The sequence below is a fragment of the Poecilia latipinna genome, unplaced genomic scaffold (genome assembly GCF_001443285.1).
Source record: "Poecilia latipinna isolate Pla-1442-1.1 unplaced genomic scaffold, P_latipinna-1.0 Scaffold409, whole genome shotgun sequence".
Lineage (NCBI taxonomy): Eukaryota > Metazoa > Chordata > Actinopteri > Cyprinodontiformes > Poeciliidae > Poecilia > Poecilia latipinna.
In genome coordinates, this window is record NW_015113025.1 from 266,025 (window position 1) to 284,747 (window position 18,723).

Below are 18,723 nucleotides of genomic sequence, written 5' to 3' on the forward strand. Positions count from 1 at the left end.
TGTAAGAGAGTTTGACTGTGGATGTGAGAGTTTGATAGTGAATGTGAGAGAGTTTGATAGTATGTGTAAGAGAGTTTGTGAATGTGAGAGAGTTTGATAGTGAATGTGAGAGAGTTTGATAGTATGTGTAAGAGAGTTTGTAGGTTTTGGCCTATGGGGCCTCTCATACAATTAAGTACCATGTTAACTTGCTTATAAACCTAACTAGCATCAAAGCTCATGCTATCATTAAACAACACAAAGCCTGTTCCGGGCAACGGTAATTTGTAGTAGTTGTAGTTGTAGTTGTAATGAAAGAAGTACCAACACCTAACATGAAGTTAGCTTACATGGGCCCAATAGGCCTGCTCGCTGTAGAAATTTCCAGATGATCAGAGGTTAGCTTGCTAATATTCTCTCAACCTCCGTGGCACTGCTACCTTACTGAAAGCACGACTCACCGTCTTGGTTGTTCTCTGGATCAAACCGCTGTCCGCATCCCTTATTATAACACAAGACAGACATGGTGATGTTAGCAGCAAGTTTTAAACGGCGACCAAGACTTCTAACTTGGGAGTTTGTGTGAAAGATGCAGAGAGATGTGCCGCTGCTGCCGCTTAGCTGCCTGTGTACCGTTTCCCTGCTCTCACTTCCGGCTGTTATCGGCTATACTCGGCAAAACTCGGAGACCGCCCTCCACCTAGCTCCATCCGGAGAGCGTGGTCCCACATCAGCGTCAACTGATGCTGGCCGCTTTGAAACTTGCGATACAGCTCCATGGCACCACGGTGGCCACGGACTCTAACCTTGCAGCAAACGATCTATGACTGCTATAAGGTCAATTTACCATTGCACACAGCCCTCTGCACCCCGGGGTCTATCAGTCAGGTGCTTGCAACTAGGGCAATATTTGTTTAGTTTTATGAGGACGGCTGCATTCTAGCAGTCAGCCTCCTGTTGGAAAAATTGGTTGCAAATGATTTTTGTTCTGTTGTCGCGCTCGTCTGTTTTTGCGCGTTTTGCATTGCTTTATTACTCTTTTTCTAATTTTAACGGTCAAGGAGCATGGACACGGATTTACTTTCACTGACCACATCTGTTTCGTCAAAAGGTAGGACACTTTGCAATTTGTGATCACATCTACACAGAGTATCGCAACTGGAGCGGCATGCTGTCGCTTGAAACTGCCATAAACTCATGGATTTCTGCACAAAGGCGAGCTTTGCTGGAGCCGCATCAGAATTGGAGACGATAAGTGTCCCCCCAACATCTGCTGGGACCGTCTCTCAGTGGTAGGTTTCTGTCGTTAAATTATGACTAGGTCTAAGCTGGTTTTTGGGATTGATGTCATGTCAGTGCAACACAATTAGTCTGAGTCGTGTGTAATTTCCCTTTTCCTCTTTTTCTCTCTTTAATAATAAACTAAAAGATGTATGGAATCTCAGCAGTATTTTAAAACACATGTAGTTAAAATATCCATGAAATGCAATCAAAACATATCCAATTGTTTTTCTTGGTTTTGGAATAAAGTGATATGGATGAATCTGTCAAAATGAATCTGTTACAACAGTATCTGGCCAATTCAATTTCTAAACAGGGTGACTTTTGAAAAATGTTTCTTTGCAGTACTGCCTCTTAAACTAATTATAAAGACTGAAAATAAATTTTAAGATTACAACAATTGTTTCTGATAGGCCGTCTGTTATTTTGCCAAAAAGCTTTATTTTCTGTTAACATGGAGGATGGGAATGAGTCAGTGATTGTCAGGGCATGATACTTATTTCATGGTATCACAGTTTTTATTAAATCATTTTAAACAATAATAAATCATATATAACTGCTCATAGTAAAAAAAAGAAAAAAAGTTCCCCTTTTTCTTCAGATTTATTTTGTTTTTTCTTTTTTTCACACTTGCGTTTCAGATTTTCAATAAAATGTTAAAACAAACATGTCTTAACATGTAAATGCAAAAAGAAGGTTTTAAAGAAACCCATTATTAGGGGCAAAAAAAGGTATACAAACCAACCTGAACCTATATGTACACAATATGAATCCGTCTTGATCATGGAGTAACTTTCACATCTGTGATTCAATTTCATTGGCCACACCCTGCAGTTGTTACTGCCTGAACCTGCAAAATTAAGAAATCCCTTCATTTGTGTTGGTGCTATAGGTTGCTTTTCATTCTTAGGATCTGAACGATTTGCCATAATTGATAGAAAAGCTCTCTAACACACACTTAGATTATGAAGGAGGACAGTGACCCAAAACACAGCAGCACCTCTGAATGCTTAAAATCACAGAAGGAACATTTTGGAGTTTCCTAATCAAAATTGAGATTTGATTGTGATCCTGTGACATTACCTAAAACAAGCTGCTCTTTCTTAAAATTTCATTCTTTGCCAAATTGTTGAAATTGATTGAATTTAAACAATTTGGCAAAAAAAGAGTGGACCACATAGATAAAAGAGAGTCATTGCCAATTATTACAAACAAAAATGCTTTTCCAGTTAGGACCTGGTTGAATTGAATAGCATTTTTTTTTACCTTAATAAAGAAAATTTTAGTTTCAAATACTGTACATGTTTTGGTTATCTAATTATGAATGAGATTAAAATGAGTTTGATGATCTGAAGTGTGATGAGAAAGCAGAAATGGAAGAAATTGGACAAATAGTTTCTTCCTAGCAATGTAGTGTCCATGTTTTCCCAAGATGAAAATATTTTCAGCTGTCCATGACTTTCTATAAAGCAAAGGAGAAGTGCATTAGCCTTTTCTCCACCAGCTTGGCCTGTGCAGCAACAAGTGGGGGAAGAACAGGTCTGCATTACCTCATTCTTTAAACAGCTAGAACCCCCCTCCCCCCACCCTCACTTTTTCTGAGATGACATTATGGGAATTTTAAACCATAACCATGGTACTATGGGAAATTTTAACTCTTTCAGAAAAAATGACATAGTAGTCACAAGTAATAAATGTATTGCAGCCTTCTTTCAACCAGCTGACACAGCAACATGTAGGGGAGGGGCAGTGCTGCACTAACCCTCAAGCAGCCAAACAAAAACTCTGGTGTTTGGCAGTTCTTTTAGCATCTCAATAAAAGGACTTCATTGCAAAACAATGAAAGTGAGCATGTTCGAACTTATATTATTTTAATACCATGGTATCTTCACACCAGAAACAAACCCATAACTTAAGTTGGGTTTTATATTTGTTGCCTAAAGAGATCTCATTTTATCATTTTCAGAAGTCGGTGTCAAAATGCAAGCCGCTGTTGTACGGCCAACTGCGCTGTCATTAACACAGGACAAATCTCTACTCCTGAAATGTCTTTGTAAGTTTTTATCCTAATGATTATTCAAATCTTCTTCGTAGACATATCTTAAACATTTATCAACTAAATTCAGGTCTGTTCTCTGTCGTTTTTTTTCTTTAACAGGATGTCTCAGTGATGGAATATTGATGAAGCTTAATCTGTGGGGAAATATGTTTCCTCTACCCACTTTTTTTCTTTTCTTTTGTTTTGTTTCATGCATATTCCTCTGTTTACCCAACGTCCAAGCCCAGTTTTTATCCACACCTAGAGCAGGACAAGGCTTGTTGCTCTTCACCCAGCCATCCTATAATGCTACAATCTTTGAGAACTCAGCAGTAAGAACCTATATCAGAAGTGAGGTGAAAATGGGCATCGCTCTTGTGCCATCCTGGCCTTTAGACTTGAAATATTCAATTGAGTCTGGAGACACCGATGGCATCTTTCAAGCTGAGGAGTTTGTAATGGGAGATTTTTGTTTTTTACGTATAAGCACTAATGGAGGCAATGGTGCCACGCTGAACCGGGAGGTACAGGACAATTACACTCTGACAGTCAAGGCATCTTCCCATACTGGTCTGGAGGCCTTGGTCACTATATTTATTAAGGTCTTGGACACAAATGACCTCCGACCACTCTTTTCTCCAACCTTCTATTCATTTGTTGTTTCTGAAAGTGCACCCCTGGGCACCAGCATTGGACGGGTAACAGCCACAGATGCTGACATTGGCTCCAACGGGGAGTTCTACTACTTCTTCAAGAACAGAATAGAGCTCTTTGCCGTTCATCCAACCAGTGGGGTCATAACCCTCACAGGTCGACCCAGGATAGACAAGAGAGAAAGATTTGAACTGGAGGTGCAGGTGGTTGACAGAGGAATGAAACTCTATGGAAATAATGGCGTCAGCAGCACTGCTCGGTTAGTCTTAACTGTGTCTAGGGTTAATGAATTTGCTCCTGTTCTCAGTGCAGTAGCAGTGGCTCCGTCTTTGATAGACAAGGACCTCATCTATGCCATACTGACTGTGGAGGATAAAGATGAGGGGTTATCTGGGGACATAGAGTGGGTTTCCATTATCGAAGGAGACCCTTTTGAACAGTTTGCCATTGAGAGATTAGCTTTTGGGAACAAATATAGGGTTAAATCCTCGGAGTTGATCAACTGGGAAACATATCCCTATGGCTGCAACTTAACTTTCCAGGCCAAAGACAGAGGTATACCTCCAAAATTTTCCAATACTCAAGTTGTTCAGTTAGTGGTTACAAAGCAAGACCCGGTATTGGCAAACTTTGAGAAAGATGTTTATGTAGTCAAGGTGAGTGAAGTAGCTCCCCCAGGCACTATTGTGGAGGTGGTGAAAATATCCCCAGCTCCTCTGAGTGTCAATTACAGTTTCAGGAGCCTCTCAGATCCAATGTACTTTGATATAAACCCTTTGACTGGGATTATTATGACCATAAGGCAGCTGACAAAGATATCCCAGGATTTCATGGAGATGGAGGTAGTTGATTATGTCAGTCAACAGCAAGCGAGGGTTCAAATTAACATAGAAGATGCAAATGATAACTCCCCAGTGTTCAGCAAGCCATCCTATGATATTGCAATTAATGAGAGCTTACCTGTAGGGACTGTTGTTCTTGTGGTGTCTGCTGTGGACAGTGATAAAGGAGAAAATGGATATGTAACTCACACAATCAATGGTGAGGAGTCTATTCCATTTAGTATAGACCAGGACACAGGGGAGCTGACGATCACAAGAGATTTGGACTTTGAGTCCTCAGAGGATATTTATATTTTTGCAGTGCGAGCCTCTGACTGGGGTTCGCCCTACAGAAGAGAAACAGAGGTTAATGTCACCATTCGGGTGGTAAATATTAATGATAATAAGCCTGCTTTTGAGAAGGTTTCTTGCAGAGGCATGATAAGCCGTGATTTTCCAGTGAACCAGACCATTGTTACTTTGTCGGCCATAGATATCGATGAAGTTGGAATGGTGAGGTACAAGATACTGTCTGGGAACGAGTTAGACAATTTTGAATTAAATCCTAACTCGGGGGCTTTGACACTGAAAAGATCGTTTGCATCAGACAGTTTAAAAAATTCGATATTTAACCTGAAAGTGACCGCAACAGATGGTGAGATGTCCTCTGATCCAACATTCGTTAATATATCAGTGGTGAGAGGCAGGATGCCACCCGGTGGGTTCACCTGCAAAGAGACCAGGGTAGCTCAGTTTCTTGCAGAGAAAATGGTCTCCAAGGCATCTGCAATGGCTAAACCAAGGTCTGATGAAAGATACATAGACCTTTTCTCTACAAACAAACAAGCTCCACAGTTTGAAGCTCTGCCTACAAGCATTCTTGTACGAGAGGATCTGAGTCCTGGCTCCAGCGTTTTTCAGGTGCGGGCACGAGATGCTGACATTGGTTTTAACGGTCGTGTTCTTTTTTCTATTTATGATGGTAACAAAGAGAACAGCTTCAATATCAACATGGAGAGTGGCCTGATAACCGTTTTGCAACCACTGGATCGTGAGCGACAGGATCGCTATTTCCTGAATATTACCATCTATGATCAGGGAATTCCTCAGATGTCCAACTGGAGACTTCTTACAGTGATCATTGAGGACGCAAATGACAATAATCCTCAATTTTATCAAGACAGTTACTCTGCCATTGTTTCAGAAAACGCAGACCTTGGCATGGAAGTTATTGCAATTACTGCTTTTGACAGGGACATAGGCCAGAATGGACAGTTCTCCTTTAGAATGCTCACCAGTGTCCCTCAGTTTGGTATCGACAGTGAAACCGGAAGTGTATTTGTTGCAAGTCAACTGGACAGAGAAGCACATCCTGTACTCATATTGAAGATTGAAGTGAAAGACAAGGCCGACAGAGGCACCCGGAGGTCATCAGTAACTACTCTAAGCATAATAGTGGAGGACATCAATGACTGCTCTCCAGCTTTCATCCCCAGCAGCTACATTACCCGGGTACCAGAGGATCTGCCCCCTGGAACTGTGATCACTTGGGTGCAGGCTCAGGACCCAGATGTTGGACCTGGTGGACAAGTCCGATATTCATTGATCAATGACTTCAATGGCACTTTCGAGGTAGGTCTTGTCTGAGTATGCATAATCTATCATGTTTTGTGCAGCAGAACGTCATTATTGACATGCAAAATTTCACTGTTTCCCATGTAATTAGCAGAAATTAATCAATGATAATTAAATCTATTTCCATTTGTGAATCTGAGAAATGTATATATTTTTTTAAAAAAGCCCCACAAAGTGAGCCCAAAATCAAGAGATATTTTAATAATAATTTCTGTAGCCCAGAGAAAATGTATTGAAATCTCAACACATTTAGCAACTGGTTCATATCTCTTTCAGTATCAGAAAACCATTTTTTTTTACAAAAAAAAAAAAAAAAAAATAGAACACATGCCGTAAATCCCTATTAGGCATGCATATGTACAGTTTTGTGCAAGATTTTTCTTATATTTAAAAGGCAGTCGATGAAGAAATTGACTGTGCCCAATAAAATTCTCTGTGCAGATCAGTGCCGTGACCGGCATACTGAGGATAAACAAGGAGCTAGATTTTGAGACAAAACAGTTCTTTAACCTGACTGTTGTGGCAGAAGACAGAGGAATCTCAAGCCTTCGGAGTGTCACATTTGTGGAGATTGAGGTGCGTAAAAGAATCGCACATAATTGGCTTATGTCTCTGAGGGCAAACAAACGACATAAATCCACACACTTTCTTCCATCCACATTAAAATCAACTATCACTTCTCTTCAGGTGGCGGACGTCAATGAAAATTTGTATGCCCCCTACTTCCTTGACTTTGCTGTGAAAGGTTCAGTAAAGGAGAACTCTCGCACAGGAACAAGTGTCCTGACAGTCATCGCTAAAGATGATGACAGGGGACGAGATGGCGTCTTGAGATACTCTGTCCGTGGAGGCAGCGGACTGGGCACTTTTACCATCGACGAAGACACAGGTGTGACACTGGATCAATTTCGAAGCCTGTTTATGTGAAGTGGAAATCCAATAATGTGCAGCACAATGCTTAGAATACTGATAACTAAATGAATTGCAAATGGGGAACCTCACCAGGTCATAAGCCTGTAATGACGGGTTCCACATATGTATGATTGCTGTTCCGTTTTGTGTTTTTCATTACTTTTGTGCTTTTTTTGGTAAGTGACGAAACAGCCTAACCTTGTGACCTCAAGTTTCTTTTGGAGAAAAAAAAAAAAACCACCCCCACCAAAAAAAAAAAAAAAGAATATTAGACGTAGAAAGTTAGGGCAGTGTGTTGTACAGCCTTAGTGAGATTGTAGCTGTGACCTCACACAGGAGCTGTGTACTGGGAGATCATTACTGTAATGATGGCAGCATGGTAGCGACAGTCGCTGAGCCTCAGGCAGCACCATATAACTGATCTAGTGCTGTGCAGATAACAGTGATCAAGGATGTCCTGAGCAGCAGCCCACCGTTTCTAAGTATTGAGAAATAAGTGTGACTTATTTAATAGGTGTGATCCAGTATGAGAAGGTACTTGAAATACAGTAGGTGCAAGATACTGCAATAATTTTTCCATGAAGAATCGTTGCAGGATCTTGCCAGAACAGCATCTACTGTATGTCACTGGAGGTTTTAGACCTATTTTTCTGCATCTCTTTCTCCGTGCTGGTGAAACATTTAAACTGGGTTTGTTCAGTTCTACTTAACTGCGGAGCGCTCTGGGAATTAGTAAGACTTTTTATACATTTGCTGGTTTTTAATCTTGCTGTTGTAAAAAGAATTAGCCAAAGTGAGAATAATAAGTATTTGTAACTTTATTATTTAAAGCTGTCTGTCAGTCCTCTGCTTGCTAACATGCTCCTCTGAAATGCGCAAGAAGAAAACCTAAAACAGAAATGTTATGTATTAGATGTGACTTATTCAGTGCTTGGTATTTTTAATTTATGGTATCCATTTTAGCATGCTTTAAAGGCTCTTTCTTTTTCAAAACAAAAAAATATTGCTCTCTTGTTTTAACATTTTCAAGGTACCTATACAGGACCTGTATGCTTCAAGGTATTTGACAGTTCGTATTGGCAGACATCATAGAACTGATTAATGAAATTAATTAGTTTATGATTTATAAAGCTGCATATGCAGACCAAAAGTTCTGTGCAAGCAGTGGGAGTACAGTGAGGAGTAACTGCAATACTAATTAGAACAAAAAATAAATATCTACTAATATTCCCGCTCTGAACTTTTGCATGCATTAAGTGGTACAAATAGTGTTTTCTCTAGTGCCCTTTTCCCCTTACCTCATGTTGCACTACTGTATATAAACTACAATGGAAGCTTGTATTGACATTTAACGGGGCTAATTATTATTGACTATAGTTGAGAGTGAAGCAGATGGACAGAGAGAGTGACACTCAGTTAACTTTTATGATGTGTTCCAGTCTGTCAATTAAACTAAAAGCACATTTTTATATGAAAAAGTATATAATTCAGCATTTTTAAATTCAGTCACAAGCGTCATTCTTGTTAATGACGCTTGTTAATGGTATTGTTTATGGTTATTACCTGAATGCAGCTCCAGTGTAAATATATAGTGCAGTGAATTCCAAGACTCATTAATGCTGTGGTTGACATTCCACCAAATATTGATTTTGGGACTCTTTTTAAGTTAAAACAATAGAATTGTTCCTTTAAAAGTGAACATCGACTTGTTTTCTTTGTATTATTTTTAGTTTTGAAAGTACAGCATTTTTGATATTTGACAATCCTCCATTTCCTGCAAATAAGTGTTCAAATATTGTTATCTGAATTTTTATTTAATACTTTAATGTTTACAAAATATTTTATTAAAAGACAAATACAACCAGAATAAAAAAATGCAGTTTTTTTCAGATTATAACTCTACCTGTTAAGAAAGAAAAAACAGCTAGCCAAACCACACTAACAACGCAGTTATGAGTTCTTCCTTTTGTTAAATCGTGAATTAACTGTAACAAATTCACACCAAGGTCTGATTACTGCATGTTGAATCCAGAAAGTACTTAGGCGTAACCTGTCTGCCAGCACGAAGTAGGCAAATAAGTCTCAAAAAGCAACACATCATGGAAAATGCAAAGGCAAATCCTTTTTCCGACTATATTTACATATGCAGTCTCATATGTTTACTGTCTAGTTTGTGCTCATAAAGAAACAATGTTGGAATACATGAAGAAGCCCTGCTCGGAGTCATCATTCACTTTGGTGTTAAAACCTCAGTGAGGAACCTCACAGACAGTGAGAACGTTTATTGAGTGCAGATTTTCCAGGGGAAATCAAACTGCTTGTTAGAGCAGAAACTAAAGGGAGAGAGGAGTGGAAGTGAAACTGAAGAGAGGAAGGAAGAGGATGCAGGGGGGAGTCTGGAGTGCATAAAAAGTGTCAGAAGAAAATACAGCTTTCTTCCTTCCAGGTTCTTTTATGTTGTTTTTTTTTATAATCTTGGAGTTATTTGTTGTTTTTCTCTCCTAATATAATAAGCATAAAAAATACCGAAGCCATTTTGTGTCAAGGAGATGACACAAAGGAGATGTGTAATTTGATTTATTTCATTGTGCTGAAGAAGTCAGCTGTGGACAGCACTTCGGTCTGTCCTTCTATGGTGCCTTTTGCTGCCGTATTGAGTCCCTGATCTGGCTGCATGTGAATCTGGCTCTCACTGCCAAACTCAGTATATGAAGAAAATGGGATTTAGACAGAGAGAGATGGAAAAAAAATGAAATGCGGATAAAATTAGAAGGAATGAGGTCTTGTGTTTAGGTTCTTTTAACGTATGTCTTATATCAGCCCTGCTCTTAGTTTCAAAACAGGCTCTTTGATGCATTATGTAGGGCATGACGCCTTCGTTGTCTGGAGTATTTTCCACTGATAAAGGCCTTCTATTCCTCTATTTGATATTTAGATGTTTCTTCCATGTCCATTAAGGCACTGATGAAAAAAACATGGTCACTTTATCAAAAGAAATGTTGGATCCTTTCTGGCTTATATCCAAAGCTGGCTGAACTTTAAACATAAATTTGTATTCCTGTCATTGGCCAGGGAGGACTAAAGCTTCCCAATTTCTCATTGGACATCTGTCAGGAGCTCCTCTATTAGTGCACTTTGCAAGCTCCATATTTGTCACAGTCAAGATAAAGTACTTGTTAAGTCACATGGAGACACATTTAAGAAGCATACATTTCACATTTATTAAAAATTAATGGGCTGTACTTTCATGTTGCATGCAAAGCAGTTTCTGAAGAGAAAAATGATGACAATATTTTTTAATCAGTCTTGGCATTGATCATTTGCTAGCATTAATTAGATAGTTAGGTCACTAACATGTTTCTCATGGATGGGGATGTAAACGAACCTGATGGATGGATGTTAAACCTTTGCTGGGCTGCACAACTTCTGGATTAGAGAAAGTGGCGTGACCCTTCAATTTTTTCTTGTCCACTCTTTCAAGTGTGTTATTTATGGTGAGAATGGAGGCTGTCAAGTCCGATTCATATTGAATCTAGTGAATGGTGGCTGTCGGTTTTAAAGTTCAAAGAGCTTTTGAAAGAGCCGGCTCTGTTTTCCTTGTCTCTCTGTCGGGACTATTTGACAGCGATGAGATGTGTTTTGAAAAGGACATGGTCAAGGACGACAGGGCAAGCATGTGTCTCAGCAAACACTTTTGCTATTCATTGCATGTGTTCTGGGTTGGCTGCTTAGTCCTAATTTAATTGATGGTTTCCCCATTATTGGCACCTGATTTGTGTGAAAGTACATGGGGTGTTTGTGGCTGACTAGCAAAGTTAGAGAAGTGACGCATAATAAATAATATATATTATATTTTATATACATTTCATTGAAGATTGTAGGAGTTCAGGGTCAGCATTAGAGACACACTGACGAGTCTCAATATGTTTATTTCCCATCTGTCATTTTTTTAAAGGGATGAATGCAGATATGGTCATGACCTGACTTGGTGGAAATCCCTTGCTCAGCTACAGCTTAGTGAAGCCTCAATAATATCAGCATTATGTAGAAACTGGTGTTCCAATCACCATAATTTTAGGGTGTCCAAAATAAGCAAATAATGGCCAACCTTTTGGGGGGTATGTCTGCATCAAGCAATTTGCAAATTAATATTTGAAACATAGCTTAAAACAGAGTTCAAAACTTCAAGTTCTATGAACATTCAAGAATTAAAGCCACAAGCAAGTAAAAATAAACCTGGTCGTTGAGATCTAAAAGCACTTCCAGGTTAGTCTGGAACACTTTGCTGCAACATGGTTGCAGCTGCTGTAATTTGGCCTTGGTATTTCAGAAATATTCCTTCATTAATGAAAAGAATCATTTGGACCAACAACGCCATAAAACTACTCTATCATTGCAGTTTTATGTACTTTTTTTTTGACAAATGTTTTCTCACTTTCTCATGGCTGTGGGGCAGGAAGGATTTACGTTAAAAAAATATTCAGCTTTTACCTTTTGAGTATCTACTACCTACAACATTCTGTGGTTCTCATTGTTGAATTCACTTAGCCTTATCTTGAATAAACGTTGTAGATACTGTTACCACACTGCAAAGAAGGCACTGTAACACAGTGTGCTTTTATTCACTATTAGGCAGAGCTACTGCATTTTGTTGTACAATAAAAATAATCCATGAACAGATGAGAACAAACTGAGTAGGGGGTTTTACATGGAGAAGTATGATGCAATCAGAATATTAATGCAGGAGATGGTAGATTTGGGCATAGAAACATAGTTTTGAGAGAGAGCAAAGCACATTTCTAAACAAGCATATTTTTTAAAGCCCATTTGCAAAGTTTAGAGAAACATCAGAGATCAAAAACAAGAAATCCTGTTCATATTTGGAAAATGCATGCAATGTGGTTTGGAAGGTGTAATGTCCTATGCAAAGCAAAATTGCACTAGATTGCAAGTTTCCTCAAATGTCATGAAGAAACTGTGTGAAACTCAACCTTCCTCACCTGTATTGTTTTGTCTAATATGAACTGCAATAATTGGATTGCATTTCTTATCAGTGGTCTGCAGTTTGTACTGCTGAATTTACTTGACTAGTTTTCTGTATGCAGTGATGTCAGTCCCACACGGTGTCGTACTATTGCATGAATCAGTTATTGGGCAAAATCATCACAAAGTTTTGCAAAAGAGAAAAAAAAAATAATAATAAATCCAGCTTGAGCAAGTTTGAATGTGAGTAGCATGATGCCATCCAGAGGAGAGCATTTTAGTCTAAGAGCTATTAAATTTGAGTTTTGAGGCAGAACAGATCAAATTGGCAAGCAAGCAACAGTTTTTGGAACGTGTGATCATAGTTTTTAAAGGTGAACAGTGTAACATCTGAGACTGAAAACAGAGTCCTTGGGTTTTAGAGGGAAATCTTGCCCATACAACCAAAAGTTGCTTTTTCTACATACTTTATTCAAGTTTATTTAAATAAACTGGGATTTAAAATCTTGCTTTGCTTTCCTGGCATGACATATATGAAATAATTAAAAAAAAGGATTTTGTTAGGTCATGAAGGCATGAGTGTTTTTGTGTCATTCCTAAAAGTTTAGACAATGCAGCATGACTGATTTATAGGAAGTAATAAAAGAGGCTCCCGTTTGTCATCTTGTGTGTGTGTGTGTGCGCGCGTGTGTGTGTGTTCTCTCTGTCCCTGAAGAGGTCACCAAAGCTGTCAACCACTCATCTTCCTTAAGGCCACTAAACACGCCTCAGTCAGGGTGTATGAGTGTTTTTTGTTTGGTGCAGGGCAGTTCAGAGTACGTTTAGCACTGAGCAAATAGCAGTGGGAGCAGTTTGGTCAGCTGTGATTAGCTGTAGAGAGGCTGAAGCATTGAAGGTGACTACAGAGGCGCTACTAATGCCTGTGAATGTCACTGAAGCCAGGACACAGAGTTAAGTTTAAATGTGTCTCTTTGCAACAGGAAACTTAGTATTCAAAGACTTTTCCCACGAGACCTTTTAAGGATGTATCCCCTTGATAATACCCAATCTACATTCCACCCACCTAAAAGACATGCATTGGCATTGTCTAACCAAGTCACGGCTGCATTAATGTTTCTGTTTTCCTCAACAGGGGTGATTTATACTGCTGGTAACTTGGATTGTGAGACCAAAAACTCCTACTGGCTCACTGTGCATGCCACAGACAGAGGGGTTACGCCCATGTCAGCTTCAGTTGAAGTCTTCATTCAGGTAATGCTCATTTGCTGAGATTTTTTTTTTTTTTTTTTTTACTGTATATAGTGCATGCAAAATATCAAATGTAGAGGTGTGACCATTCATTAACATTACAAGATGATCATACAAAGTTCAAGAGTAACAGACAAAATGAGATTTTAAAGGGAATTTAGGCATTCTCTTGGCAAGAAGCATCACTTTTTAAACATCCTGGTATTTTAAATAGTTTAAGATTTTAAGCAAGCTTCTCAGGGCCCTCTATAGAGAAACAGGCCCACAGAACCACATCACAGATTCTCCTCCATACATGGTACAGTGCATAAGGTGCTTTCCACAAATTAGTCTTTTGTTTCTCGCCAGACATGTACCTGTGGTAATTGCTACAGAAAATCCAATAGTTGACTTAGAGATTTTGATTGTATGTGGTATTAAGCAAGTATCTTTGTGTTCATTGCTAGAAAGGTTTTTAGTGGTCTGTTGAAAGGTCAGGGGCTTTGTATGTCAGTGATTGTTATTCACAGCTTGTCAACATATAGCTTGGGGTTATGCTGTTTGTGGAATAATGTTGGGGAGCGCTGTAGCTGAAGTGAGAGTTAACATAGCAAAAACTCTCCATGTGTTGCTATTTAAAGCATTGTGTTAGGCAATCTCTCTTCTGAATGAGCCACTGGACCATTCTTTGCATTTGCTTCAGCTACAAAACAATCTGTTGCCTCATACCTGGAATTCATCACTGTTAGAAGAACCCTCTCACATAAGTTAGAAGCACATTTAATCGGCAGCCCTTTCTCACCTTGGGATATTTGAGTGTAGTGATCTGATTAGGTGCTTTCCTCTTGGCCTTTTTTATCACAGACAAAAAATTGAGAAATGAATCAGGAGCAGGTGCTTCTCATTCAGTGACTGAACTGTCTTTGCTCTCCGTGCCTCTCAGCAAACTCTCAATCAACTCGCTGTTTCCCATAAATATTACAGATCTATGCTGTTAGGAGGCAAATCAATTCACTGTGCTTTTAAAGTGTGACATCTATGACATTTTCTGGTAAATAAATTTCCATGTTGTGATTAATAACATATCAACACAGACCTGGGGTCCTTTGATTAGTAAGCACTCCTAAAATCTGCAAATACATTTTCTTCATGCATTCATGCTGAGTCAGAGGGTCATGTTTTATCAGCATTGTCAGTTCCGTTTCCAACACATCAATTTCCAACCAATATATAGTGGATATTGAGCCGGAATGCAAACAACAATGCTTAGACAAGTTCAATATCCAATCTTGTTCTTTTTCTCCTGCCTGTTTCTCCTGGTATTATGATTTCTTATTGTTTCTCCACCAGGTTGAAGACGTCAATGACAATGCTCCTCTCACATCTGATCCAATCTACCACCCCGTCGTCAAGGAGAACTCTCCAAAGGATGTGCCAGTCATTCGTATTCAAGCACAGGACCCTGACCTTACAGCAGCACCCACCCGTCTGAGTTACCGCATCTCTGCAGGGAACCCACAGAATTTCTTCTCTATTAACCCCAAAACAGGTAAGGTTCACAGACATGGTATGCTACATTACTCAAGTATATTTTGCAGTGTAACTTGATGATTTCTTCTAGGACTGCACTACTTAAGGAAAATATTTAATTGTGATATTATTAGTAAACATTTCAATGGGACAGTTTGCTCCTTTAACTTCCCACAATATCTCCTCCAGTCTTCATGAGCTTTAGTTTGCCAGACACCAGAGACAAGTAAAGTAGCCATAGACTGAACTCAAGTAAGAGTTACAGTACTAGAATATATTTTACTCAATATGAGTTAAAAAAAATAATAGAGTAAAAAAGTATTATTAGTAGGCTACGTCGTGTGCTATGATGCAGCACACCTGGGATAAATAAAATTTAGGATCTAAATCCCAGTGGACATCAATGTGTAGGAAACAAAAAGGACAAACTAAAAATCCACAGACATTTTGTCAGTGGTGTCAGGTCAAGGTGTCTTCATCTCATTAAGGCTAAGTACAAGTGTATTTATTTATTTAAGGTAAGTGCAACTACCTTCATTAGTTTCTAAGGACACATGATGACCCTCCTTAGCCATTTGCCCACAGACTAAAAGGTTATAAAATGTGTGGAATGGGTCTGTCACAAGCAGCTCAAATACTCATTCATATGGACCAACATTCTGTTAAAAGGTACAAATAATAAACTTCTGCTACAATTTTTGCTATTTTTGCTACAACCACAACAATTTACCATTTAACTTTTTGTATTTATTTTGTCTGTTTTCTTTGTCATTATGCTCAGGGAACATTGTGCCCCATGCAGCATCTCCTTGCTACACATTTGACACTTAAGCATATAGAAGTTCTCTTACAGTGAATCGATATTGTATGTGTTCTGCAGTGACACACACACAGTTCTGCCACTGGTTCAAATACCATACTCCTTATCCTATCCAGAATAAGAGAGCACAGGAGTGATATACGTACTTCCAAGCCAATAAACAGACTTGATGTTTCATGAAATTCCCATCATACACTCCTATTTACACTGAAGAATAATTTATCTAGGTATATTAATATACCTAGATAAATGATAAAATAGGAAGCAGTGGGACAACAGATTTAGGGTTAATTTGGATCTGCCATGCCTTCTTGTTTAGCCTCAGGCTGCTATAGCCTCCAGCTACAATGACAAATGGGCCACAACAGCCCGCTTCTCTTACCCCTTCCACTTCCACACCTCATTTTCTATTTTCTTAAATCTATAATATTTAAATCACCCCTAAACAATGTAACTACAGGTGGTTTTGTTTCTTTTTGTGCCGGTTTTGTGGTTTTGTTTGTTTTGTGCCGCGGTAGACTTTGTTCAGTTCTGTAACATCTGAAAGATGTTTTTGTAATGTCTCGTGAGAAGAATCAGCAAAGTTCAGAAACATGGTTAGAACTTTGGTTTCTTGACTGCTTTTCAAACTTTTCATGTGACCTCACTGTTGAGATGATTTGTGCAAATTTTCTCTGACATCCGCACATTTCAGATTTCTCATACATATTTTAACAGGCTCACAAAAGATGATTTACACAGCAGCCTGTTAAAATGACATATCATGTCAGAGCACTGTGCCTGAACATCCTTTCCAACTTTTAATCTTCTGGGGAAAAAGATTGAATCACTGTCAAGCATTGTTTTGACTCTACCTTTTATAATTTTGGTTTAAGATGATAAAAAAGTAAACCATTTGTTCTTTTCAATTACTAATCAAGTTGTACAGAACTGTCACAATATTTGTGCAAAACACAAACTATATTAAGAAAAAATAAAATGACGTATATGTCACATGAATCTGTCAAATGTGAAGTTTAAGGAAGCCACAGTGGATTCTAAGCAATGATTGACATGTACATTAAAGAATGATGCTTTATATAGTAATGTTTTATTCAAATCCCACACCTCAACCCCCACCCAGTCTTGCGGAGGTCTTTGTTGCTGCCCTAGATTACACTTTAAGTGATTCAACAAACAACCAAAGGCATTTATGAAGCCTTTTTAACTCAAGCATAATTTGCACTCGGGGAACTATAGATGTAATGATCAAAAACCAATGTCCTATACACAACATGCAGCATGTCAACCATCGCGCTGATGTTAAAAATAGGGAAGTTCCTAATGGTATGCGTATGCATGTCAAAGCTTTAAATCGAAGGTGGTGGCTCCATTTGTCATTCTCTACTACTGTTTGAAAATGCTTTTGTGCATTATGGCTGTATTATTGACATTATGTAGTGAAGCAGACTGAACCGGGGTGAGAAGGCTAATATTGATCCCATTAGAGACATTCTGGCCCTCACTCTCTCATTAATATGTAACCTGGACCTAACACTAAGGCATTCTCTCGCAGATCGCGTAGCTGTAATAATGAGTCAGTGGGTTTGTTGTGATGCATCCCTCTGATGCGATTAGTGTTAATGCAGGTGCAACAGCATATTGAATCAATTTGTTATTCGGCAGATTAGAATGCTCACCCAACAGCTGTATCTATGAATAATGTGTGTCTGCGTTTGTGTGGGAGGGAAAGAGACATAGTGTGACAATTGAATCCATTGATTAATTGTTACATCATTGTGTTAGAAAGGGAGGTTCAGCTGCAAACAGTCAAAAAGCATTATCTCACAACAGCACGCTGCCATATGAAAATAACATTGTTTTTGAGCTTGAGTACTTATCTGTGCTGTCTGTTGTGTCTCAGGGGAGCATTTAGCCATCTGAGCCCTGCTGTCTGTGTCTTTCAAACAACTCAATACTTTCTCAACTTGTCTGTTATTCATTACCTCACGGAAACATATTTATAATATTAACGATATTTTAATACATTTTAATTTACATTCTAAGAAAGTGCTCAGATTAGTTTCAAGCAATATTTCATGCAAGGGAAGACACTGGCTCCCATCAGGGTATGGAAATGGAGTCATTTGTTTCAAACTATTTTTCATTGTTAGCAAAAGGTGTTGTGGGATTCTTGCTCATATGTAAGTAATAAAGAGGTTAGGGTTTTTCTGTATTGATTTTAACATTTCTACTGAATAAATAATGACCTGACAGTTGGGTGCTGTTGGTCAGACATACCTTTTCTAATTTGAGAGTATTCAAGCATTGTAATGTGACCAATGAAAGTTTGCAAGCTCAACAGTGTGCAGTAGTTACCCCCCTCTTTTCTGGTATGAGATTCTTGTAATGCTATAACCTTAGGAAAAATACCATAGTGTGACAGTACTAAAACAAACATTAATAACATAACCGTATTATATGGTCTAATTTAATCTGTCCAAAGTCTGTCACTAAGGCCCTTTGTAAAACTTGTAAGAATTTTGTGTTTCAGTTTAGAAACAGTATAGTTTTGGCCCTCAATCAAATGGAAGTGATGCAGATAGATTTTTTTTAGGGTGGGGGTCAGAAAGGGGTGAGAAGTTTTCAAACTTCAGTTTATGTCTTCTTGAATGTAAAATATTATATCTACACATTTTTTTCACATAATTTTAATATTCTGTAGACTTGGATTACAATGCATTAAAACACTCCATGTTTGACCACCACAATTTACTCATCTGATTCATCAAAGACGTATTCTGAAACAGGAAAGAAGTACTTTGTCAACTCAAATCTTACTTTTCTTATATAATAGACCAAAA

The 18,723-nt window shown here is 38.5% G+C and overlaps 2 protein-coding genes across 5 annotated transcripts in view; one reads left to right on the forward strand and one right to left on the reverse strand.

The window, feature by feature from the left end:
- The window catches only part of LOC106950592 (cysteine and histidine-rich domain-containing protein 1), a 21,966-nt gene extending 21,347 nt beyond the window's left edge, over positions 1-619 (reverse strand). The window contains exon 1 of the mRNA XM_015037547.1: positions 441-619. Within this exon, the coding sequence (XP_014893033.1) occupies positions 441-504 (64 nt within the window). The 5' untranslated portion in view covers positions 505-619. The remainder of the gene's footprint in view (positions 1-440) is intronic.
- Positions 620-754: 135 nt separating this feature from the next.
- fat3b (FAT atypical cadherin 3b) overlaps positions 755-18,723 on the forward strand; it is an 86,557-nt gene continuing 68,588 nt past the window's right edge. For 2 of the 4 annotated variants that reach the window (XM_015037544.1, XM_015037545.1), the window contains exons 1-7: positions 783-1,271; positions 3,227-3,313; positions 3,419-6,405; positions 6,850-6,984; positions 7,096-7,297; positions 13,436-13,554; positions 14,881-15,079. In XM_015037544.1, coding sequence (XP_014893030.1) covers positions 3,442-6,405; positions 6,850-6,984; positions 7,096-7,297; positions 13,436-13,554; positions 14,881-15,079 — 3,619 coding nt within the window. In that variant the 5' untranslated portion in view covers positions 783-1,271; positions 3,227-3,313; positions 3,419-3,441. Of the gene's footprint in view, positions 1,272-3,226; positions 3,314-3,418; positions 6,406-6,849; positions 6,985-7,095; positions 7,298-13,435; positions 13,555-14,880; positions 15,080-18,723 lie in introns of all 4 variants that reach the window. The other 2 variants (XM_015037542.1, XM_015037543.1) reach the window with 2 other exon arrangements.